General features: G+C 41.1%; 1 protein-coding gene across 26 annotated transcripts in view; it reads left to right on the top strand.

Moving 5' to 3' along the window:
• The window catches only part of Kcnma1 (potassium calcium-activated channel subfamily M alpha 1), a 710,017-nt gene that overhangs the window by 655,706 nt on the left and 28,521 nt on the right, over positions 1-25,790 (top strand). For 14 of the 26 annotated variants that reach the window (XM_052733616.1, XM_052733594.1, XM_052733593.1 and 11 more), the window contains 2 exons: positions 9,719-9,832; positions 15,737-15,867. In XM_052733616.1, coding sequence (XP_052589576.1) covers positions 9,719-9,832; positions 15,737-15,867 — 245 coding nt within the window. Of the gene's footprint in view, positions 1-9,718; positions 9,833-10,611; positions 10,693-15,736; positions 15,868-25,790 lie in introns of all 26 variants that reach the window. The other 12 variants (XM_052733591.1, XM_052733589.1, XM_052733592.1 and 9 more) reach the window with 1 other exon arrangement.

The raw sequence follows: 25,790 nt of genomic DNA, 5'->3' as shown, positions 1-25,790 counted from the left end.
TTTTTTTTTTTTTTTTTTGAGATAGAGTTCCTCACTAGCTGGGAACTCTTTAAGAAGACCAGGCTAGCTGGTTCGTAAGCCCTGAAGATCTGCCGTCTCCAGCACTGATTTTACAAATGCGTGTCACCACACCCAAGTGTTTTGCATGGCTTCTGGGGATTGGAATCCTGTCTTCATATTTCCAAGTCAAGCATTTTACTGACTGTGCCATCCCTCTAGGGCTGGATAAGGAGCCTTATAATTTCACTGCTCAAACACAAGAAATTTGACTTATTATTGTTTCCATAGATATAAATACTTCTTTACCTTCAAAAATGGATGAAACATTTGTTTTTAATGCCCTTAAGTATTTTTCTGCAAAATGTCTTTTGGATGAATCCTTAACACAATTGATTTCCTAAGGCTTGACATTCATGTTGTTCAATGTTGTTCTGGAACTGTGAAGACAAAAAACACTATACCAAGTAATTAATATAAAGGAATGATGGCTGTACATATATTTTGTCAAAGCAAAATCGTTTCTAACAAAGGGCAGGTAAAATTTTAAGTCCCCTGACTCATGTTGACAAAGTACATCTTGTTTTAGAGTTGTAAAACACAGGAGGAGGAAGCAAGACAAATAATAGATAAGCTGTAGACAATGGTATGACACTGTCCTTGCATACATGAAGACCTCTGACCAGGTGGATGTTAGGCTTCTTTCCAAATCTGTGATTTTATTTGTATTTCAATTGTGAGTATTTGTCCTGCCTCCTTCCCTCCCTCTCCCACTTTCTTCCCTTTTGCCTCTCTTCATGCCTTCACCAGCCCTTCAGAGACAAATACTAGTCCATACATTCTTTAATGAGAGAGACTTCTTAAGGGGTGATGCTTTTTTTTTAACTTCATTTTATGTGCATTGGTGTGAAGGTGTCAAATACCCTGGAACTGGAATCATAGAGAGCTGTGAGCTGCCATGTGAGTGCTGGGAATTGAACCTGGGTCCTCTGGAAGAGCAGCCAGTGCTCTTAACCACGGAGCTGTCTCTCCAGCCCCTGGGGTGACTCTTGACAACACATTGGTTTTATGTGTGCGAGATTTCTCTGAGTGCTGAATCTATCTTACAAAGAATAGAGATTACTGGGCAAACAGCTTTATAGAAGAAGGTTCCTTGTTTGGCTGGTTTCATTGGCTTTGCTTTGAATCAGATCCCAGATGCAAAGTGGAAAAAGGATCAGGCATTTTATTTTTATTTTTATCTTTATCTTTATTTTTATTTTTGCATCAGGTAGCATCAGCTTCCTAAAGTGCCAATGAAATACAGTCTCTACAAAAAAAAAAAAATCATAGCATGAAACAGATGTCGGTGCTACTTAACTACAAGTAGAAAGAATTGGAGCAGGGGCACTAGCCCAGACTGTGTCACTGGTCACAAGCATGTGGGAAACTGATTGAAGAAGAAGTCATTTGATGGAACAACCCATAACATGGGCTTGAAAGATGACTCACTGGTCCAGAGTGCTTGCCGTTCTTTCTGAGGTCCCCACTCTGTTCCTAGCACTCACACCAGGCAGCTCACGACTGCCTGTAACTCCAGCTCCAGATCTGATACTCTCTTTGGCTTCTGCAGGCACCTTCACACAGGTGGCCTACACTCACATAGATAGACACACATATACGCAATTAATAGTACATTTAAAAAAAAAGAAAAAAAGAAAAAATCAGTGACATATAAACCATTCTGTGGGGATTTTTCCTAGTGATTGCACTAGTTGGGGCCATTGGGTGTAATAGAAATCCAACTGAAAAAGCTTAGCTAGACAGATGTCAGAGCTCTGCTTCATTTTTCATTTTTCATGTCTTGATTAATTTTAGTTTTCCCTGTCTCATTCATCCCAAGGTGGACTAGTATATACTAGTGAACATTGCAGCCCCAGTTTACAGTCCTCTGGCTGTGTACTCTTCAGTGTGTGTGTGTGTGTGTGTGTGTGTGTGTGTGTGTGTGTGTGTGTGTGTATGTGTGTGTGTATTCCTGTGTGTATATTCCTATGTATGTGTGTGTGTATTCCTGTGTGTGTGTGTGTGTGTGTGTGTGTGTGTGTGTGTGTGTGTGCATGTATGTATTCCTATGTGTGTGCCCATAATGTGGCAGGCAGAGGTTGATATTAAGTGTCTTGCTTGATTGCTCTTCATTTTAATTTATGAAGGCTCCTGGTTGGAGGCTCTGGCCACCCAGGGCTGCAAACCAGAAAGTGGTCAGCTGGAGTCACCTTTGGGCAAGGTCAGGAGAACTTGTCACCTTGGTAAATAATCTCTTTTTAATTTTTTTTAACTGCATAAATCCTTGACACCAGACTCCAGCATCGGAAACCATTGAAAAAGCTGTGGAAAATATATACATCTATTGCAAGGTTAACCAAAAGTTCTTCTTTTTGACAGGAGTTTTCTGGTAGCTCTTCCCAAAAATCTCTTTCCCCAACCAACCCTATAGGCATGGGTTATTTCTGCCCCTCCAAGTTAGAATGCAATTGCTCCTCTCCAACATGGAATTTTCTTTACTTGGGCTGCTGATAAATTTGTTGGCATACCCACTGCAGAAATGACTGCTGTGGCTATTACTGTAGTTGCTCAGGGGAGCTATTCAGATGCCTCATTTATTGGAGCTTAATAGATTAAAAGTCTAAATTGAGTCTCATGATATAAGCCTAATCAAGTTCTAATCTGCATAATTTTCCCATAAGCAGCAATGGGAAATTTGGATAATTGATGTTTCAGGAGTTGCCAATCATGTGTTAAATAGCACTGGTGCATTTACTTATCAAAATATTTTTATTGATCCTCACTTCATCTGACATTTGGTTTGGGGATTTTTTTTTTTCTTCCTGGCATTAACAGGAAATCTAATTCATCTCCTAGATGATGTAACATGAGTTGTTTCTCTTGATTTTTAACATATCTTTATAGATCATTTTTAACGGTGATCTTTCCTTTTACAACTTCATATTGAATACCTGTCTCAGCGAACCTCCATGACTGGGCCTAATTTATTTCCCTAGTTTAACATAGCATATGGATTTCTAACCATCATTTATATGCACACAATAAAAGATAATTTGGCTCACCCTTCGAGCCAATTCCTTTATGTTAAATCTGTGGGGATGGGGGAGGCACTTACCTTCATTTCTCCATCTAGTCTAAGGGAGGTGATTGATAAGAATTTCCATCTCCCTCTCACCCTGGAAAGGCTTGGGGATTTAACTAGGGAAGATTTAGGAAGTACTTTGTGTTTCCCCCATGGAAAAGTACTGTACTAAAGCATTTATTATACACACTGAGCTGTGCATGCTGCTACACCAAAGCAGGTAAGCCTGACTGCAATGGGTCCCAGTTGTTGTGCACTATTGTTTAAAAGTGAAAACAATAAAAAAAAAAAAGTTAGACTGACTTGTGTCTCAAACTTGCTTGCCAGGGTTGAGGAGAGAGGTAGGGGAGAGGAAGAGAGAGAGAGAGAGAGAGAGAGAGAGAGAGAGAGAGAGAGAGAGAGAGAGAGAGAGAGAGTGAACCACTGGATTATCTGTTATACATGGACTCTTAAGCCAGACTATCTGACTGTAGCTCCCAGATCAGTTACTTCACACTGGGGTATCCTTCAGAAACTACTCAACTCTTCCCAGTACTGTTTTCCTTTTCTAAAAGTGATAATATTAACTGGTCTCTCAGCTCATACAGTTGTGAGGAGCCATAATTGGAATGAGCCATGAAAGCACCTTGGGTACAGTCTAGTGCACAGTTGAGAAGCAAGGGTTAGTTTAGAGGAGCCTGCAAACAGGTTTGGTTTAGATCTGAGATCTGCTACCCAGATCTGACATCCTTGAGGCACACTGCCTACCCTCTCTATGGGTCATGATTGGGCTCTAGTTTCTTCTTCAACAAAAGAGTATTTATTTGGGATGGTTGTGAGAAGCTAGGTTGTGAGAACACAGTGCCCCTGCCATGCTATCCCAGTCTTCCTTCACCATTCTCAGTTCCAGTGATCAGTGATCTCTACAGCATCCTTCCCTTTGCCTTAAAGCCCATAAGAGAGTGACATTGGGCCTTTGCTCCTTTCTAGCACCCTGGACCTGCATTGCTCCACAGAGCTCTTTTCTGGTCTACTAGTTTGGCTGAGTCATAAAAAGCTTGTGCCTGGTCTCTTAGATGCAGCAAAACCCAGCATGCGTGTATACACCATCAGTCAGAAATAACTTTTTTTGCATGCTTATACTCAGTTTTTTCCATGTTTTTAATTCAAGAGAAATTTTGTACTTTTTGAGATTACAATTGGATCACAACATTTCTCCCTTACCTTTCTACCCTCCCATATGTATATAAATACCCTTTCGCCTGGGCTACCAAGTGAGTTCCAGGAGAGGCACAAAGCTACACAGAGAAACCCTGTCTCGAAAAACCAAAAAAAAATAAAAATAAAAATAAAAATAAATAAATAAATACCCTTTCCCTACTTGCCTTCAAATTCAGGGCCTTTAAAAAAAATAATTGTTATTGTATGAATATATGCATATACATATATATTCCTAAATATAACCTGTTCAGTTGGTATAATGCTACCTTTATGTATGTTTTTAGGGCTGACCATTTGGCACTAGAAACCAATTGGCATGCTCTTCCCTAGGGAAGACCACTGCTCACATTCCTAACTTTCTTCAGTTGCCTATAGTTCTTAGCATAGGGTTAAGGCCTCATAGACTTGTCTCCATACAGTTTGGCTTGTCCATTGGTGTCATACATGTTCAGTTCACGTTTGGGCAAACATGTTTGTAGGACTTCATGAGTGTAACTTCTGACTTTACTAGGACACACAATCTCACAGCAAATGACCGGATTCTCTGGCTCTTACAGTCTTTCTACCCCCTTTTCCACAATGTTCCCTGAGCCTTAGGTCTGGGAGGAAACAACTTTTTAATCAATGAAAACCTTGATGTCACCTTTTCTGTCTTTTCTCCTAGCTCTTGGTAGGAAACATCTAAGTTCTTGTGTCAAATTCTTTCATTCCAAGCCACCCTCACTAAAGTACAATGCTCTGAACTTTTCACTAACTAATGCTTCACTGTCCTCTCTTCTCTCTGGCTGAGATCTCACTTGCTCAGCCTATGAGACAACCAATATCCAAAGGTCAGCTGCAGCTGATCCTTCCATTCAGTCCAGCAGGGATGATGTGTCCAGAACACAGGTGCCAGAAAAAAAACAGAATGATAAAGACAGTTTCAGGAGCCCAAAGAGCAAATGACTTCCAATTAAAGGGGGACAGAAAGTCTTTAAGTCTAGAAAAGAGAAGTTTCTAGAAGAGATCAGCAGTTGCTATTTGGAATTAACAGCCTTTCCTGTGTGAAGCTGGACACCAGTTTCCTATAAATCTGAAGAAAACCTCAGCCTTCCCAATATCCAGATTCCTTCTTGAGATGTTTCCAGCAACCTAATTATTATTACTATTTATTGTTGTTATCATTATCATTATTATTATTGCAGGACTAATCTATTTATGACAAAAACACCTGCTATGATTCTTGGTTTCTCATTAGTTTTCTAAGACAAATTCTTCTTTAGAAAATCTGTCAAATGCTTTTCAGTTCTTTACCCATAGGAAAGGGTCTTGGCAGATACTGGTCCTCTCCACAAGTATTTGTTGTGTATCTAGTATAACATTGTCATTGGTAGACAGCATTTTTGAGTGATTACTTCATCCTAAGTATGGCACATTTTATAGCCTTAGCCTTCCATATTCCCTGTATAAGGGATACTTCTGATGAAGAATCAGAGATCTGGAGAGAATATTGTCTGTGCTGTGCTTATATCTACAAAGCCAACCCAAGTCATATGTATTGTCCTCTCTAAGGGGACATTATGGAAGAGGGGACAGAAAGAATGTGAGAGCCTGGAAATAAGAAGGGATGTGAAATAATGCCTTCTCTGCAAAACACAACCATTGTGTCACAGACTCATAGCAGCTATAGACGTGTGTGTTGAGTCTGTACAAGAATGGATCAATCAATAGGCAGATATGCATGGAGGCGGGACTCAGAGTTCTACACCCTCAGGAGCCAATCAACAGTAAGGCATGCATGCAGGCGGGACTCACTACCAAACTACTTGTTTCTGGTAAATTCAATGACAAGGGGAAACATAAACTTCAGTCATGTAACCCTGATCATCCCACCAAGCTTCAGTGGATAGTCCCAATCCAGTGGTCACACAGGTGGCCCTGATTAAACTAAATGGGTCGAAAAGCAAAACCAAAAATCAGGCATCTGAGAAAGGGATGGAGGAGAGTGGGAGGGAGATAATAAAGGGTACTGGGAAGAGTAATCAAATTTACTGTACACATGGCTGGAACAGCCAAATAACAAAATAATGCAGTAAAAATACCTTTAAAAAATTAACAGACGTCGGGAAATAAAGAACCAGAATTTGAACCCAAGACCTCCAGCTTCAAGGCTGTGTTGTTCACTAGTCCCTTTTATTTCTTCTCTAGGAGTCAGGCCTCTTAAACATAAGCCGGAACCCCAGCTACACAGCAAACTCTCTGGCCTAATATTCTACCGTGGCACATGAAATGAGAATGTCTGGCCTGAGACAGGGTCAGTCAAGGTGGTGATGCTTGATGCTCAGTGGATAACACAGATGCATGCCAGGCACAGGGGCCTCTGAAGACTGGGACTGGGGGTGGGGCTTCCCTGGAAGGTGAGGAGGTAGTCTGGGGAAGTCATATCTAGCTCCATGGAGTGCGGTGTTAACATATCAAAGAATCAAGAGCCAAAGAAGAACACGGGCTGTCCACAAATTCACCTTGAATCCTTTCTGAGGTTTCTTAGTCTAGCTCTCTAACACTGACATTCTTAATGGTTTCTTTGGGAGAAATGAAGGATTGTCTCCCATGTTGGAGCATTTCCCAGGTTTTCTGGTCTCTGGCTGCAGATCCCTGGTGTATATGCTTCATGTCCCGGCTTGTGCAAACAGAACAGCAGTGTTGTTTGATGTAGAGATGTAAAGTGATGCCAACGTTGAAAGGGGTGGAGACCTGAACATTGTTAAGACCTGCTTTGTCAACCATGACTAGAATGATGACATCTGAGGTATCCTCCTGCTTCATGCCTTCAGATGGAATACAGGTCATTTAGGAAGTCTGCAACACCTGGCACTTCAGAACATACTTTTCCTACAGTAAGCCCCTAAGGGAGGAAACAATGCTAATCAAGTCTGAGTCCTTACTACAGCTATATGAGAGGAAAGGAGAAAAATCTATGCATTCGTTAATTTTGCAAACCCAGTGTGAGGGCAGAAATGTTGTGAAGTAGGAGGTGGTGTGATATTTCTAAAGTTCTCGTGTCAACATTAGTATCCTGTTCTTGGGGTCACAGATGGAGAGGCAGACCTTCAGGTAAAGGGTATCTGACTACCCATCAGCTTGTAAGTTGCTGATGCTGATGGAACCAGTCTTGGAGTCTGGGTGGGGGGAATGGAATATGAAAGGAGAGTGAAAGAGGCCTAAGAAGCAAGCATGCCACTTCCTAATGAAGGTTTCATGCAAAGGGATTGAGTCTTTTCACAGCTGAAAATGGAATCTTTAAATAAGATAAAATAAAAGGATGCTTCAGCTTGTTGCAGGCTCTGCAATGAAATACAGCTTTCTTAATACCATGTGACCTGTATCTCTGCCTGCTTTATGGGTGCTACTCCTTGAGGAACACACCCATATTTTCTCCAGTCAGCATCTGATGGTGGATGTCAAAATACAGGCCATGTATTATGCATATAGCATTACCGATGTAAGGTGTTCACTTGTCAAGTTGAAGAAAGTCAAAAACGTCACATCCACTGAATCTGCACAGCTGTCATTTGCAATTTTTCATGCTTTTGAATGCCACTTCTGATGAAAACAGTTTATTTCTTCCCCTTCACTGTTCGAAGGGAAGAAAACAGCTAGCATTTAAAATGCATGCTCCTGGTTATGCGGTTGGCTGGAAGATAGACACATTCCAAAGTTTAGGAAGAATGAACACTAGCTCCCTGAATGTAACTTGGTCTGTTTGAGGTGTCATAATACTAAAAAAAAATTAAGTGCAATCGGGAATGGATACTTCTTTGTTCTTCCTGAAAGTATAGCACTTGATAGGATATTTAAATAAATACAAGCAGAAAATGAGAAAGCCCCCTCAAAAGTCTCTGGCATTTTGTTCTTGTGGACCTCCCAAAGGATAGGCAATTATTGAGCACCAGACATTACCCAAATGCCAGAATCAGCCCAGCCTTGTCCATTACTAAGTAGTGACTGTAAAATGTGGTCCTATGATCAATTCAGAGAAGCCAAGCAAATATCTTTGTACCTTTAAGTCCCTCGTTTATTGGTGAGCCCATATAGAGATGAGAAACCAAGGAATCAGGCATAGCAGCACACACTTTTAATCCCAGCACTCAGGAGGCAGAATCAGGAAGATCTTTGTGAGTTCAAGGTTAGCCAGATCTACTGAGTGAGTTCAGACTAACCATGGCTACATTGTAAAAATCTTATCTCCAAAGATATTTTTTTAATTAAATAAAAGTTAAAAACACACCAAAGAGAATGATAGCACACAGCTGACAGATTTAGTTGCTGTGAGTTTCAGTTGGAAAATGAATTTCTAAGGAGCGCAGGCATGATGTGAAGAGCTTTCCCATCTTTGTGTGTCTTTGCCTGCATCTTTAACAAGGTACTCAGTGGACTTGGCTGGAAGAAGTTTTGCTCTTACTAAACCTGATATTTCAAATCTTACCTTTTTTATAAATTTTCATGATGTCTTAATACTGCCAGGTCGGTTACCTCAGGAATTCAAGGCTAGTTCATTACTACTCAGTTCTACTCAGTTCAGACAGTAGCAGCAGGTGACTTTTGTGTTCAATAGCTGTTCATCCTAGTTGGAAGATGGATGCTGTGGGTCTAGGAAGTGAAGGCATAGGAAACAGTGTCTAGGGGGATCAAATGAGGTGTCTTCCTTTGCATGTCTTTTTAAGACCAAGGAACAGTTGCCGAAAGCCTCCAAGCAGATTTGCCCTCACGTCTCACCAGCCAGAACCATGTCAAACCCAGGGCCTAAGTTCCTCAAGAGCAGAAGGAAATGTAATCAGTTGGCGGAGGAGAATGGTCAGAATGAGTTTGGCTAGGCCGTGGTAGCAACACACGAAACATTTCAGTGGTTGGAAGAGCCGTCATTGTTTTTTCTGCTTAGAAGGTTTTATGGGTCAAGGCAGTTGGAGGCTGCTGTCCAGATTCCATCTCCATAGTGACCCATGACTCCATATTAGACGTGGTTTGGGAAGAGAAGGATAAGACAAAGCCTTAGACCAGAAGTGATGTGTGTTTCTTCACTCACTTTGCACGAGCAAGAGAATTTTGTATGTCACATAGTCCTGCCTTCCTAAGGACAATTAGACATAGTGAGTGGTAACTACTTGTAGGAGAAGGGGGATGATAAGTAGGATATATAATGTCATGTCTGGAATTTTAGGAAGGTATCAGATTAAGTTAGAATTGCTTCAAGTGTATTTCCTATAATGTCCTTAAAAAAAAAAAACCTCAGATTTTTATCTTGTGTTAATTGGTGACCTGCCTGTCAATAATGTGTACACGGCATCTTAAGGGTTCTGTATGTATACTGTCCTTTTATCATTTCCAGATTTTCTACTTCTCTGAATTTCTCTCCACTAGGATTCACACCTCCTGGAATGGACAGATCATCTCCTGACAACAGCCCGGTGCATGGAATGTTGCGCCAGCCTTCCATCACAACAGGAGTCAACATCCCCATCATCACAGAACTCGGTAGGGAGTCATTGTCAGCTCCGTGGGTGGGTGGTTTGGTCTGAAAGACCGTGGAGAATATGGGGAGGTTGGCCTGTGCTTTAGCCTTTTGGTCCTCATAGGTTTGGAGTGGAGTAGTGAAGGTGAGGTACAATTAGAGATACAGCAGATTATTTGAAGGACAAACTGTTCTATCTTTCCCAGGAGAGAAATAGACAGTTTCCTTCCTTCTGGCCACTGTTTTCAAAGGAGCATGAGAATGGCTTTGAAATTGGGGCATCCATTTGGGAATGGGGAAGAAAGGAGGCAAGGGCTCTTCTGGCGGCTTCTTCCTGCAGGTGCCTCTTCTGGGTGTTCTGTTTCAAAGGCTCCTACGGTTGAAACCCTACTCAGAACCTCAGGACTAAGCCAATCCCACCTGAGAATGGATCCCCTGTGAGAACTGGTTCAAATGATTGTTTGCTCCACTGTGCAGCAGCCCCACCTTGACCCTAACCCAGTTGAGAGTCTCGCCAAAGGTCATTTTCAAAAAATGGCCAAAATATGAATGAAGTGCACAGGGTTTGAAGGCTATAATCCGTAGCCAGTAAAACCCAACTTCTGACCTGTCCCTGCCATTCCCTGTGGGAAGTTATACAACTACTAAATGGCTCTTCCCCCTCCCGGGTACAGGTTCTCTATTGTCCAGGTGGCTTAGCTTGAGAATGCGTCCCCCATTGTTCCCTCACTCTTTTCTTTCTTTTTTTTCTGTACTTCCCTCCATTCCCTTTCCCTGACCCTTAAATGCTGTATCCAATTAGCTAAACCGGGCAAGTTGCCTTTGGTATCAGTCAATCAGGAAAAAAACAGTGGGACGCACATTCTAATGATAACGGAGTTGGGTAAGAAGTGCTTGTCTTCTTGACATCAGTATTTTCTTTTGTTCTGATCTTGGTGTTTCCAGCTCTCATTGGCTTTTTCCCCCTTCATTTCGCTGGCTGTAACAGAAAGGCTACCCCATGGCACTGCTTTGAATGCATTTTATTTGTGGCTCTGGTTGGAATCGACTGTCTTGTTCTGGCCTTTTCTTAATGATTTTTTTCCCCACACAGCATCAGTAAACCTTTGATCACACCCATCTGACCTGGCAGTAGCTTCCAAAGCATCTCTGCTCTAATTCATTTTCTGTGGCCCGAGCCTCTCTCTCCCTCTCCTTTAAATCCCACACGTGCCCTCTCTCCCCCGCCTCTTCCCTATATTCCTCTTCCAACATGCTGTCAGTTTGACTGACATGTCTTCACAGCTCTCAGAGGAAGTCAAAGGAAAACTATAAAAATTTTAAGATAAGAAATCCTAGACAGTGCCTTCCCTCCAGCTGTTTATTTTTCTTTATTCTGACTTTATTTGCCTTTTTTCCCCCCTACCAGGCCCTTTCTCAGAAGTTCTGCTTCTGAAGCCATAAAAAAGCCGCTGGTTCCCAGGGGATCTTTTCTTACTAAAGCCAGATTCCAAGAAGGGTGCAGAACAGGCTGGCGGCCCGACTCTCTGACCCCCGCCCTGTTGTCCCAAAGCACCCCCCTCCCCCCAGGGTGAGGGGAGGAGATTCACAGTGGATTTATCTGGATGAGAAAGGCCCCTGGTCATGGCTGCATTTGTCAGGCCCTTCCATGGTTCCCCATGACTTGGTTAATAACCCACGAAGGGCGCCCATCAGCAGCAGGTCTCAGCACCGGAGATTGATCTTCTAAATAGATATAGCAAAGGGCTTCTGGGCAGAGATGTGGGAGGAGGAGTGGGGAGCACCGGCCCTCGCATGACTCACAGATGAAATGAACACTCCATTGTCTTGACCCCCCAAATATATTTCAAAATAAGAGAGGAGGCTTTTAACCCAGTAATCTTGCTTGTGAGGTGTCTAGAAACGAAGAAATAAATTGTCCACCATGCAGCCCTGCGTGGTTGTTAGACAGAGCTATTTATCAGGGCACATTCACTCAGGTCAAGGAGTACCACACTATTTTCTGTTTCCCACAGTAGGAGAGGTACCTTTTTCATGTTTAGCATTGTTGGCTAAAAGCCTGGGTTTCTCCATCGCTCTTCTTAGAACCATAGGACCACAAAAGACCAGGGAAGCTCATGTGCCCCAGACCACTGTTTGGAAAAGTCATCCAAGCATCTCCCACACAGATACCTACACAGTTTCTGAAAGCACCCACGCCAAGACTTTCTCTTGCATTTGGATTCCGTGTGCTATTAACTAACTAGGGTATCCTGATTTTGATTAGTGGAAAAGGAAAACAAGAAGCTTGGTGCTCCAAATACAAGACAGCAATTCGGTTATCAAGTCCCCCAAACACTCTCCCACACCAGATTTTTTTCCTTTGTCTTTAGAGTTGAGGCTGCTTCTCCCCTCTGCTCTTGAGGCTAGTTTCTCTCGTAGCCACACCACGATCCTCATCCCATTCCTCCTCTGCAATGTCATCTGCCCTGGGATGTGTGCTGTGTGATATTACTCCAGCGAAATGCCCCTTAAAACAGACAGAGACAGGGCTGGAGAGACAGGCCTGGGGTAAAGCGCCTGCTATGCAATCATGAGGACCTGAGTGCTGATCCCCAGCATGCACATCCAAGCTGAGCATGGCAGTGTACATCTTGTAATTCCAGCCCTTGGGGACAGATACAGAAGGATCCCCGAGGCTTGCTGGCTAGGGAGTCTAGCTCTGGATTCAGTGGACAGACCCTGCCTCAAAAGCTAATATAGAAAATGATCGAGGAAGGCAGCTGATGTTAACCCCTACCTTCTACATGCACCTGTACATAAACATACCCATATATGAACACATCCAAACCCAAACACACACAAAGACACAGAGGCAGCCCAGGGCAAACACATTTGAAGACTGTAATATATTCTAGTCCTCATTTGTTCTGAGACTCCCCTGACGAAGGCTCCTGAGGTTTCTGTGAGGAAGAACTTTGTAGCAGCTTAACTCACTCTTTCCCAACTATATTTGGCCACATGCATTGTGGGGCAATATTTTTTGTCACCTCTTATTACCCAGGTAGTTGCTATTCTGGGAAGTGGGCATGGAGGACTCCAGCTGCTATCTTCCTGGGACTGGGCATTCCAGAACAACAGGCAGGCTTTTCACTGAAACTTGCTCTTGCCTTGATACCTTCCAATAGCCTGCATCGCTCAAGTCCAGAGTTGTTCTTCCTACTCAGGCCACACTAATAACTTAAGACCGTTTTTCCCTCATCTCTCTGTAAAGAGGGAGGGGATACTGCTCCAGTACAAATGATGATGCAAACACCATCAGCTGATGTGAATAAATAAAACCATATTCTAATGCATGTGATTTTTCTGATTACATTTTCTGATTCCCAGAGCAGAAATACTGTAGACCTCACAACATACTGTTGGAATATTAAAAGACAAAATTATAGACTTGGGATTTAGCTGAGTTGGTAGAGTGCTTGCTTAACATTAACAGAGTGCTTTACATGCAATTGCTTAACATTAACAAAGTGCTTTACATGCAATTGCTTAACATTAACAAAGCCCTGGGTTAAATCCCTAGCACTTCATTGACGGGGTGTGGTAGTCCACACCCATGATCCCTACACTGCAAAGGTGGAGGAGAAGTTCAGTCTATAATCTTCCACGACATAGTGAGTTTGAAGCCAGCCTAGGATACAGGAGACACTGCCCAGAGAGAGAAGAGAGATAGAGACAGAGAGAGGGAAAAGCTCTCTGTGGTTTTTAAAATCTTAAAAGATATTTAGTGTTTGCCTGCAACAATTTAGTGGGTGTACCTCATGTGCATGCAGAGGACAGAAGAGCATGTGGGGTTCCCTGGAGGAGTGTCAGGTAGGCCACGGTGTGGGTGCTAGCAAGCTAACACAGTCCTCTGCAAGAATAACAAGTGTTCTGAATCACCGCCATCTCTTCAGCGCCTGCTTTAGAAAGCTTAATCCACGTCATTTAATCCACTTTACAATTCTAAAGTAGGACAAGGGTCCATACCAAAGTGGTTCTTCATATTTGGCCCACTATGAGAGCAGGGTGTTTACACACACACACACACACACACACACACACACACACACACACACACTCACTCCTGAGGAAAGGAAGTGAAATATGAGACACCCTGGCTAGGGCTACAGGTGGAGCCTGTCTTACTTGAATCTAGTTTGAACACTAGGCCACTTGTGATTGGCTGAGCCCTAGCTACTTATTATAGGGGTAGGTTATACAATTTCCACATGGAGTAAGGCTACAGTTCACGACATTTGAGACACTTTTAATCAAACATGAAATGGGTATGGAGGCAGCTTAGGGCCAGTCATGATTCAATTTAGCAGAACCATTTGGAGGGTTCATAAGTAAATCTTACTGTCTCTGAGAGGAGCAGAGAGGTGCTGGACATTCCCTAATGTAACAGATTGATAGACAATTGTGTTATCAGCCTCCTATTATCCAGTGCACAGCATGCCCTGGGTCCTGGAGCAAACTCACCAAATCTGGTCTCCTAGGAATCTCTGAGCTACCTCATGAGAGACTGCATAATTTCCCCGTTTCACAAGAGAGCAACTTAGCTGTAGGATCATGAAATGCTTTGCCAAAGAAGTGGGTGACAAAACCAGACTTGAGATTTTTGCACACCATCTTGCAATTCACTTGTGCCTGAGACGACTGGGACCCAATGTGACCAAATTTGGAAAAATCACGGCAAAGATTTCCCTCCATTAGAGTCATTCTCCAGAGGGGATAAAGATGGTGTCATTTAAAAATAATTCCACACCAAGCCTTTTATCCTATTATCATTTATTCTGACTCAATAAACAAAGTTTCGGTACTTTTTTTTTAATCGTTTGTGTGTATTTTTTTTTAAAGGAAAGTTGTCCAAAAAGTTCCTTTAAAAAAATTAAAACAATAACTCTAGGGAAGAGAATTAGCTGCAGATAGCTTCAGAAAGACGTCAGAGCTAGGAAGTCTCATCTGTTCTCTTCCTAAAACCACCTTAATTATTCCAGAAATCACAAGTGTGCCTCTCCCCAGCTCCCCACACTTCCCCCTATTACTTGCTCTGCAAAATGGATCATTTCTGAGGCCAAGATAGGAATAGAAGCTCATTTGTCATTTAATTTTTTATAAGTTAGAGGCATCTGAAGGGCACAGCGCATCAGTCTGGGTGCACGCAGGAGGAGTCCTTAGGGGCTCCTCAGATGACAGTGAAGGAAGGCATCTTGCCCTGGCCATGTCTTCTAGAACACAGCGAAGACAGAGCTGTTTAGAAGGGGAAGGAGTGTGTGGAGCCTTGCAGAAGAAGTTGGAAAACAGCTGGAGATAGCCAGGAGCCATTCCCAAGTGTTCAGTAGGGTATGGGCCTGGGTTCAGAGGCCAGGCACACCAGGTACTACCCAGGCCCATCCTTGGGGCTAGCTATAGGTCCTACCTGAGGGCAAATTCCTTGCCATTTGCCCTTGCTGTGTTTCTGGTCCATTGCTTTTCCTCCTAAATAAGTTGCATTTTTCCTTTGTGGCTAACTTTACCATTCCAGCATGGCTATTCATCATCGAATTATGTCCATCTCTCAAAGGATTTGGCTACCAAAAAATGCCCTAGGGTGTTTCTTGGTCATGATTCTGAAACTGTAGCAAGGACTGGTCAATGCCATTAACTTGCCAGTTCTGGGCAGTTGCCATGGAGCAAGCCTGCTTGACCTCATTGCTCTCCAGGTCTCAGAAGTTAAAACAGTCCTGTAGGAGCAGGCCACTGAGTCCCACTGCTCGCCAATCCCCAGATCCATCAACAGCTTCTCCATGCTTGTTTCTTTTGCAATAACTTCAGTTTCTCTAAGCCAGTCACTTAGTGTATCTCTGGCTTCACTAACACATGCATAGTGTTCAGTGCTAATTCTTATTTTATGCCTTTTCTAGTGAACGATACTAATGTTCAGTTTTTGGACCAAGACGATGACGATGACCCTGACACAGAGCTGTACCTCACGCAGCCCTTCGCATGTGGGACAGCGTTTGCTGTCAGCGTCCTGGATTCTCTCATGAGTGCGGTAAGTTGTCTAGCTCCCTCCTCTCCATTCAAGGGGTGGAACACACACCCATGGACCAGCTCTAAAGTAGGAGACATGGCAGAAACTTGAGCTGTGTGTGGAAAAGAGCAGAGGTTCATGAACCTTTCTCTCTAGAAAGGATACCAAGATTAACCAATCACCCAAGTAAACATTGATTATAAATTCCTCAAAGAGCACAGAAGACAGGGGAAGTTATAATCTGGTTTGGAGAATAAGAGAAGCGATCCTCAAGGGAATATTTCATACCAAGATGTGAGACTCTGACAAGGAAGACAAAGGAAACTGAACCACAGTGAGGAAGGGACAGAGAAGACACTGAAAACCATTTTCATGGTTTGAGTCTTTGGACTTAATGCTGAAGAGTGATGTGGTCAGATTCCTATCTGAAAGCACTGGCCTTGTTTGCTTGGTGGAGATGGCTTGGACTGGCATGACTCAGGGGTGATGTCTGAGTAGGCATCTCTTCTTGCTAGAAGGAGAGTAGTACTGATAAGTGATGCAGGCAGGTGGCAGGTGATATCTCAATAAGCATCTCTTCTAGCTGGAGGGAGATTAGTACTAATAATAGTGGTGTGTGTGTGTGTGTGTGTGTGTGTGTGTGTGTGTGTGTGTGTGTGTGTGTGTGTGTGGTGAGAGGTTGAGTATTCTTTGATAAAATTAGAAACATTTGAGAATAGCCTGAATGTGAACAGAAGATAGAAAGGATAGTGTACCAAGGGTGACACCAAAGCCCCTGCCTATCACTAAAAGAGTAGGCCTTGGGTGAGGACCAGGCATGGGACTCTTCTCTGCTGAAGGGCAGGGACAAGGATGGATGTTAAAGGAAAGGAGTTATTGATTGAGACATCAAAAGCAGTTGTGTTTCGTTTAGTAACTTGATGTGTAGTAAGTGGTCAAGCCATTTGTTTCCCCGTTTCTTGTGACCCCCAAATAAGTAACAATTAAAAGAGTAGATTCCAGCACAGTGGCATCATCATTCACTACAACAGACAACAGCAGCCATTTAGAATGGGCCACAGCAAGCACGGGGAATCCTTCCCACTCGTGTCTTTATTTATGCAAGATGCCCTTCATTTTGCAATAGTGAAATTCACAGTTTGTGAAAATGGAGGTGTGGGCTGGATAAAAACTGACCTTGAGGGACCCATGGGACAGAGTTTCATTAAGCACATTCAACTGTAAACATAATTTAGAGGGTATTTTTTCCATATATACATTTCTCACATTGCTTAAGAAGGTTGTTCTCTTGATTATGTTAAACAACTGATATACTAACTATGCATTATTATCATATATTCATTAAAAATAATCCCAGAGGGATTACTGTGTAAGGGAAGATGAAGACATGGGGCTTTTAGAGACGAATTTAGGTGATTCTATATTACTGAATGTGGTGCAAATGTAAGCATATCTTAGTGAAATATCAGAATTATGGTTTTAAAAGTAATTATGAAATAACATTCTTCTAAATTAAGGTTGACTGGTGGCTTTCCAAGTCAGTAGAACCGGAGTGGAGCCCTCCTGGTTTCCTCGAATTCTGTGATGACCTTAGGGCTGCTGGTAATATTGGCTCAGTTTATACAAAGTCTTGGACAGGCTGGAAAGAACAATAGAGGCTACATAATTATGTTCAATAAAGTACCAGATTCTCTGTAGGAGGTTGGATTGTGTCTCTTTAGAAATATCGCTTGAATTCTGTTTCTAATTCCAGAAATTTCAGATCTCTGCTCTTACTAAAAGACAAGTAAGCTGCTTATGGGTTTTGTTTTTGTTTTTGTTTTTGTTTTTAAGAATTGAAAAATACTGTAAGGGTTTTTTGAAACTTAAATTTATAACATTTATGTCTATACACAGAGAGTCAGTGTGCTCCAAGTAGGATCAGATACTGAGACTTTTGAAATGAAGCAGTACACCTGTGCAGGTTAAACAACTGTGATGCCAGTGCTAATTCTAAGTGATGCAATTGAAACTTCTACATAGTCTAAGGACACCTGACTGGCAGTATGGTGGTGGTGCATATGACAGTGTGGAGGCAGGGCACACCTGGGTATGAGTTTCAAGGCTAAACATTGATAACATTGCCAGATAATCAGTTCTCAGAAACTCAGATGAGAAATCAAAATGAACTGATTTCTAATAACTATTTTCAAAGGTCATCCCTGATCTCTTTTGATACCAAATTGAAGTGTTTGGGACAAAGTGGCTTGTGGTATAGGGATGCCATAGCCTGGAAGCAGTATTTATTTCTTCTATATTCTAGACTAAAGTAAAGGGTTCTAGGAACTTAGTACCGTTCCTCATATTTATCAAGCAGCAGCATTAGTTATTGAGGGCTTGGAACTGAGTGACACACTTTGATGACACAGTCTGATCTTTCAGTACACAGTAAATGAATAAACCAGATTTAAACAGTGGGGTGAGGCACATTAGCATGCCTACTGACAGTGCTTTTTCAAGTCATCAATCAAAATCCCAGCCAAATCATTCCAGACCTATTATCTAGGATGAAAAACCTCCAGTTGAGGTCTGGCTCAACAGACCCAATTAGATGCAGACCTTTTGACAAAGTACTACCTGTGATTTCTTTGTATTCTACTCCAAACTTCATTTATGAAAACTTTAGATCAGTCAAATACCAAGGCAGTAACTAGGAAGAACTAAAATGAGGTTCCTTTCAAACAGCAGGAACGGAGGTAAGAATCAATCCCAGCATCCATCTACAGGAACCATCACAATTCCTACACAAATCACTCTGGATGTCAGGGATCCCCATTTTCTAGCACTGCTCCCCAAGTTGCCATTTATTCAAGGAATCAACATTCTTGCCTCTCATCGCTTAACTCCTCCTTGCTTACTACTTTGCTAAAAGAATACTGTTTTGATTATTCATTGGCCTTTTTTGTAATTGATAGGACTGTGTCAAACAGTCTTGTGGCTTCATTCAACAGATGGACAACAGAAACTGATAGTGGGAGGAATAATTAGCCCTATGGATGTGCACCTCTAAGAGGAAGGGTTCAATTGAGAAATGAACTTTTCAGAATGATTCTAGACTGCTTCTCTCTCTCTCTCTCTCTCTCTCTCTCTCTCTCTCTCTCTCTCTCTCACACACACACACACACACACACACACACACACACACACACACACACACCACGCACACGCCTAAGCATATACAATGAAAAGAAGCCTCTCTGCTTTGGGAGCTGTGTGTGAGTCTTCAGATATTTTTCACCCAATTTCACTTCTTCCAAACCCCAATCTCAATTTCACTTCCCCTAGACACCTGGAATAAGAAGATAGGACATTGGCTCACTAGTCACACGAGTTTACTAGCTAAGGACACTAAATCTCTCTAGGCTTCATTTTTGTCATCTTTAAAATGGGATAATAATCACACATGTCTCATACCTTGTCCATATGAGACTGTGGTCATGGTTATAAAGTGATCATGAAGTATTTAGCATAGGACCAGTTCTCTAAAGCTGTATTATAGTTATCGTTCTTAATCAGTTCATTTACTGGACACCTACTAAATGACAGACATCATTCGTCACTCTACAGACTCAGGATAGAGAAGAGAGCCACGGACCATGATCTTCTATTGTTTAAATTTTCTTTCTGCTTGGATAATCTAGAGGTAAAAACTGTAGGGGAATGATGAATAATGTCAAATAAGAAAAACAGATTTTAAGCACGTGAAGTAAGTGGGGCAGTGTGGCACAGGGTCATCAAGGAGACCCGAGGCTTCTGGTTCCAATGCACCACCAGCCCTCACTTATGTTTTCCATTGTCTGGGAATCAGTTGAGACCAACTGTTAATTAAGTGTGATGTGAACAACTCCTTGTGCCTTTGTGGTAATTGGATAAGGACAAAGGGATACGAAGGTCTTTCAACAAGCAGTAATATGTTGACAGCAGAGCCATAGATTTGCTATTTATATACACACACGTACATATATATTCATACATATATATGTGTATGTATAAATGTGTCTGCTTACTCATTCTCTCTCCTGCACACATGCATGCACACATACTCTAGAGATATTACACTCTGGAGCTATGTGGATAGATGAGTCAGAAGTCTGCAGGAGGGATGTGTCGGTGTTTCATGTCTTATATGAACTGGCCTTAGTGTCAGAAATAACGAGATTTATGTTACCAAGACGGGAGAATGTGCTCCTCTGAATCATGGGTCCACCTGCCTTTCTGTCTATACTGAAACTTCCTATAGGGCCAAACCCTGGGTGAGCCTTATGTTGAAGGCTGAGCTCTCAGCCCAGGTTAATCCAATGCCATTCCAGAGATTCCAGCGATTTCGTGACTCATCTCTACACTCCATCCAAGAGCCCTTATTTCTTCTTCTCACAAGCAGACAGACAGTCCACAGGCATCGCTAAGGCAGATGGCGTAGCAGCAGTGTTGTGTCTGAGCAGCAAACAGCGGGATGTTGTGCTGGACTCAAGAACATACCCCTTGCTGTTGCACCAGGCAAGGCAGATCCAGGAGAAAATAATTGAAATAGTTCTCATTGCTCATGAAAGAAAAATACTAAAAATAAAAATCCACACCATGAAAACTAGCAAATATAAAAAAATGGCAGATATGACATGGAAAATGACAATTTTAGTGCAATTATAGACGAAAGGCAGAGTGCCATTAAAGTTAAGGCAATGTTATTAAAAGATGTGTTAATTTTCAGTTAAATTTTCTATAAAAGACCAATTAGTTTAAAAGGCTTGACAGCATTAACTGTGAAACATAAGCTCCAGTAATTACACTTAAAAAAAAATAGAAGAAGGAAGACGAGCGAGTGAGGTGGAGCAGTCCAGCACACATTAGGCTAGGTGGTGCTGCGGATTTGACTTTTTCTTCCACAGTTTTCTGGTCCTTATTCTAGCCCTTCGTGATTCTGCTGTGTGTCCTTACAGGACCCAAGAATCACCCAATGCGAGAGGGCAAGGGAAGCTCACATGTGATTGGAGGCAGCCCTCCTTGTTAGAGATGAGAACACAGGAGGAGAGAGAGGGGGCATTTTCTAAATTGGTTGCATTGGGTGTTCTTTTTTTATAAGCTATACTTTACTGAGTATTAGTTGCATATGGAAATTACACACATTTTCTTGTTTAATACTATATATTTGTGTTTTGCTTCTTTTCTCCTGCTATGTAGATGAGGAGTCCAAGCCATAGAAAACTTGGGCAATGTTCCCATTGTCATAACTATTGAGTTGCTAAGAAGGGATTCAAGATAATATCATAGGGCAGGGTGATATCGTTTAGAGGCAGAGGCACTTGGTGCTAAACATAGTGACCTAAGTTTGATCCCTAGGACTCAAACGAAGGAGAGAATCAGCTACCCCAAGTTTTCTTTGCCCTCCACAGGCACACCACAGCACCCCTCCTACACACACATAAATATGATAAAAATTTTAAAACGCATAATCAAGAGGTCAGCATGCTCTACTACAAAGAAAGCCTTCCCTGAGAAGTGCTGGACCTTGTCTTCACAGTGAAAAGTGGGCCCTGAATTCTTTAGACTGCACAGGTGTCCTGATTTCAGGTACCAAATAAATCTCTATACCACTGAAGTGACAGGGGACTAGGCAGGATGTCTGTGGGCTAGTTCTTTCAGTCCACAGGTTTCGTGCAGGAGACCCTCATAAGGGTCCCAGTACAACTGTCATGAACTTGGGGTACAGAGAGGCACGGTATAGTCTTGAGGTGAATAAGAGAGGTGTATAAGAGTGTGCAAGACATGCACTTTATAATCTCACTTCATAGTCTGTAGATCCTCAATGCCAGAATTTTCATTAATCTACAAAATAGTTGTGCATTCTGGCTGCTTTCCCTTCTGCAAGAATAGTTTGTTGATTGGCATTTGGGGTCCTAGTGCTTGTTTTGCCCCATGATGCTGAAACACCCCCTTCCTCTGCACAAAGCCCTGGAACAGTGATCAAAGACTTCAGAATGGTCAAGAACCTATGAAACCCTGTCTCCTCCTTTCAAGTTGAACCACTCATAGGCACTTTTGAGACACTGTCTTTGAGTTGCATACAAATGCTAGCCACTCCAAGGTCCAGGAATTATTGAGTGCTCAATAAGTACCAGTGTTTCTGTGTAAATCATTTAACAAAACGATGTCCTTCCACATTGACCTTATCTGTGTATTCCAACAGGCAACTCTACCATATTCTTTGTTTAAAATAGACAAACTTCAATTTCACACATAGAAAAGGATAGCCATGTTCCTTTTGGAAAATTTGGGAAGCACAAGAATGTAGAAAAATATTTAATCTACATTCCTAAGTCTGAAGTGTTTAATATTTTGGTATATGCACACACACACACACACACATATATATATATATATGTGTGTGTGTGTGTGTGTGTGTGTGTGTGTGTGTGTGTGTGTGTATGTATGTATGTATTATAGATAGATGATGACAGACAGATGATAGATGGATAGATAGAGCTTCCAGTTTTAAATCTTGGTTAATTCTTTTTAGTTAATATTGTGTCAAGAGAATTTAGCATGTTATATTTTTTAATGTCATGATCTGCAAAACTTCCATAGGATTTCATGACACTCTTTTCTGGGATATATCACCATCTTTTACTCTATTGTTGAATACTTTTAAAACATTTTGCTATAATAAGAACTTGGTGTCTTAGCTTTCAGTCACTATAGTGGATAGATATCTGAAATAGTTGACTTAGGTAAAGAAACAGTTTGACTGAGGCTCTTGGTTTGGAGTTTCAGCACATTATGGTACATGGTGCAGTAGAGTAAGACTGCTCACCCCATGGCTCTGAAAGCCTATGACAGAGGAAGAGACTAAAACCCCATAGTCCTCTGTAAGGATGTGCTCTCAGTATCCAGAATACTTCCCTCTACCACCTGGTAAGGGCTCTGCTATCTCTCAACGGAACCAAGCCAGGGACCACACCTTCACATGTGGAGGATGTTCCAGATAGAGTCTGTAACACCCAGAGTTAAGCATTTTTGTACATGAATCTTGGAACGAGTAACAATGTGTTTTGAGGGAAACTTACTGGGTTTTGAGCAAATATGAAGTAACGCTCATGATCATATTTCCCGATTATTTCCCAAGAGCAAGTGTGCCCACACACTCCCATTGTGAGTGTTCAAATACCATCTCATGTGCTATGGTGTTCTGTGTTGTCATTTTCCCTAGGAGGACCTATGACTATGTTTGTGTGTATTTAAATGTATACACTTTAATTTGTAGGTAGTTGTGTAAATATTTATTGTTGTCTTCTGATAACTTCAGTTTTTATCTTTAAAGACTTTTCGCTGTATAAAGAACCATCAAAAAGAGAGGCATAATTTAGCTCTGTTCTTAATTTAATTTTTAATGATACTTCCTTTCCTTTCTTAGAGTTTAAAATAAATATTTTCACAGTAGAAAAATCTATGAAATAAATGGAATGGAAAATTTTCATTTCAAGAATTTATTTTTACAAAATATAGACGTATCTGTCAGTTGGGTTATGTGTTTTTAACATGATTTTTGAATCCTAGTGCTTTTTAGAGTCTACGTAAAAATTTTATCAATCTGTATTCTTACTACACCATCATTCTCTGAAAGCATATTACTATATGTACAATATATGGTCTATGATTGTAGCAATATTTATTCAATCATTACTATACTGCTGGAAGAGATTTCCAGGTAGCCAGTTTCCCCCACATCCACTTGTGGAGAAATCATCTTTGTCCAGTGATGTGTGATGCTTCCTGGGCTGTATCACTAACCCTGTCTGTAAGAGTCTGTATGGCCAGGCTTTGGGCCTCTTTAAGAACTATAGTCTCAGGCACAGCTACTTGCCTTAGCTGCTATAGTCCTGAAAAAACTAAAGGTATCATGTTAAAAAAAATGAGCATTGCTGGGTCCCAATAAGAGTTAATTAAAAAGAAAAACAGTGACAATGTTTTTGTATTTGTTGAAAATGGCTACATTTGTTAGTCCAATCCCATACCTTAATATTTATAAGCACTGAACTATGAATTTGACATCCCATTCTTGTTGATATAATTTCTAATACTATCTATAGTGATCAGAAAATCTTCAAAGTTTACTGTAATATTTGAGAGGAAAATATCACAATGTTCTTTCCAAAAGTCACTTAGTATAAATGGATCCAGTTGTTGTCTTATAAAGTCCATGTGGACCTACAGTTAGGTGCAGATTTCCTTAGTTTACTAGGGAAAATATAACAAATAGCTACATTACGTGTTAGAAGACACAGAGCTTGTCTTTTTCCCTAACACTCTGTTTCTCTGCCAAGGATTATTACTGTGGTTTATGCTTTAAAGCAAAATCAATTCTTTCTAAAAGATTTAATTTTAATTATGAGCATGTGTGTGTCATTGTGGGTGGGCATGTGAGTGCAGGTGCCTGTTCAGGTGTGGGTGATTGGGATCCAACTTAGGCTCTGTGGGAGAGTAGTTAAGTCCTTTTAATCACTGAACAATCCTGCCAGCCCCCACAAATCTACCCTTTTGCATATCCAGTGACTGGTATTAAAGAGAACTTCCAGAATATTGGTCTTAATTATTTTACATGCCTTGCATGGTATTCTCCTTCTAACTTCTGATTTTGGTGGTGGTGGTGGTATATTCATCATTGGTATATTTTTTTCAAGGCATTATTTTTAGACACATCAATTCATTAAATATCCTCTTGGCTATTGCATTGTTTATGAGTTCGTGTTTCATCATGCTTCTCATCTTAAGAAAACATAATAAAAAAAGCAACTTAGAGCTTTATTCATTATAACTATTTTGTCTTTAATCTGCTTCTATATTTTCAGGCTTATCCATCACAGTTTTGCATGTCATATTCAAATATCCCTTAATTTTAAATAGTCACTATTGTAAGCTTCTTTTCCATCTTATCTACTGATAGACAGTCAATACATTTAGAGGCTCCCCTGAAACAATGGTACTTACTATTATCCTGTTACATTTTACCCATAAAACATTGGAGCTCTTCTGTAAGTGTTAGCTAGTATCACTATAAACTTAGTATATTTTAGAAATTTTCTTAAAATATATTTTATTGTCTAATTTATTTCATAGGAAAATACTAATTTGGCATTAATTTTGTTTCTTAATCGATCCAAAAATCTTTATCATTTTATAAATTCTTTAGTTCATTATGTTCAGTTATACATATAACCCTATCTGTAATCCTACATTATAATTATAGTTTTTACTTGATTTTATAATTACTTTTTGTCATCCATCTTTTGGTATATAGATTAAAATTTAAATGCTTATTATGTCTAGTGATGCTTAAATTTGTGAATACTCTGTTCTGTTTTTAGCTCTAGTTTGTGTTTAATGGCCCCCTCTATAAATATACTCAACACCTGTATTTTAAGTATCATTATCTAGGAAACTCTAGCATCTTTGTTTTTCCCTTATACAACCCATTTTAATGTCATTATTTCCTTTCTCCATCCTCCTATCACATTTTTTTCTGACTTTAAAATCCATTCTAATGTTATTGTACTAATAGATGATTTTATGTTGTTATTTTTCTTCTCAGAATTAATTTTGACATTTGCACCCGGTTTTTTAAGTAATAAGTATGACAGCCTTTGCGTGTGCACATTTGCACATGCATGTATGTATCCTTGCCTGTAAGGGAGGCTAACAGTCAACATCATTTGTCTTCTATTACTTTTCACCTTATTTTTGAGACAGACTCTCACTCTGAGCCTGGACCTCAAGGATTCCAAAGATTGGCTGGCCCCGTGAGCTCTGAGATAACTTGTCTCTGTCTCCCCAGTACTAGGATTAGAGCATGCTCCACCACACTTGACTTCTTCTGTGGGTGTTGGGGATCTGAACACAAATCCTCAAGCTTG

The sequence above is a fragment of the Peromyscus californicus genome, unplaced genomic scaffold (assembly GCF_007827085.1).
Source record: "Peromyscus californicus insignis strain IS unplaced genomic scaffold, ASM782708v3 Scaffold_12__1_contigs__length_115047231, whole genome shotgun sequence".
Lineage (NCBI taxonomy): Eukaryota > Metazoa > Chordata > Mammalia > Rodentia > Cricetidae > Peromyscus > Peromyscus californicus.
Note: the sequence above shows the minus strand (reverse complement) of the source record. Positions and strands in the feature narration are given on the sequence as shown.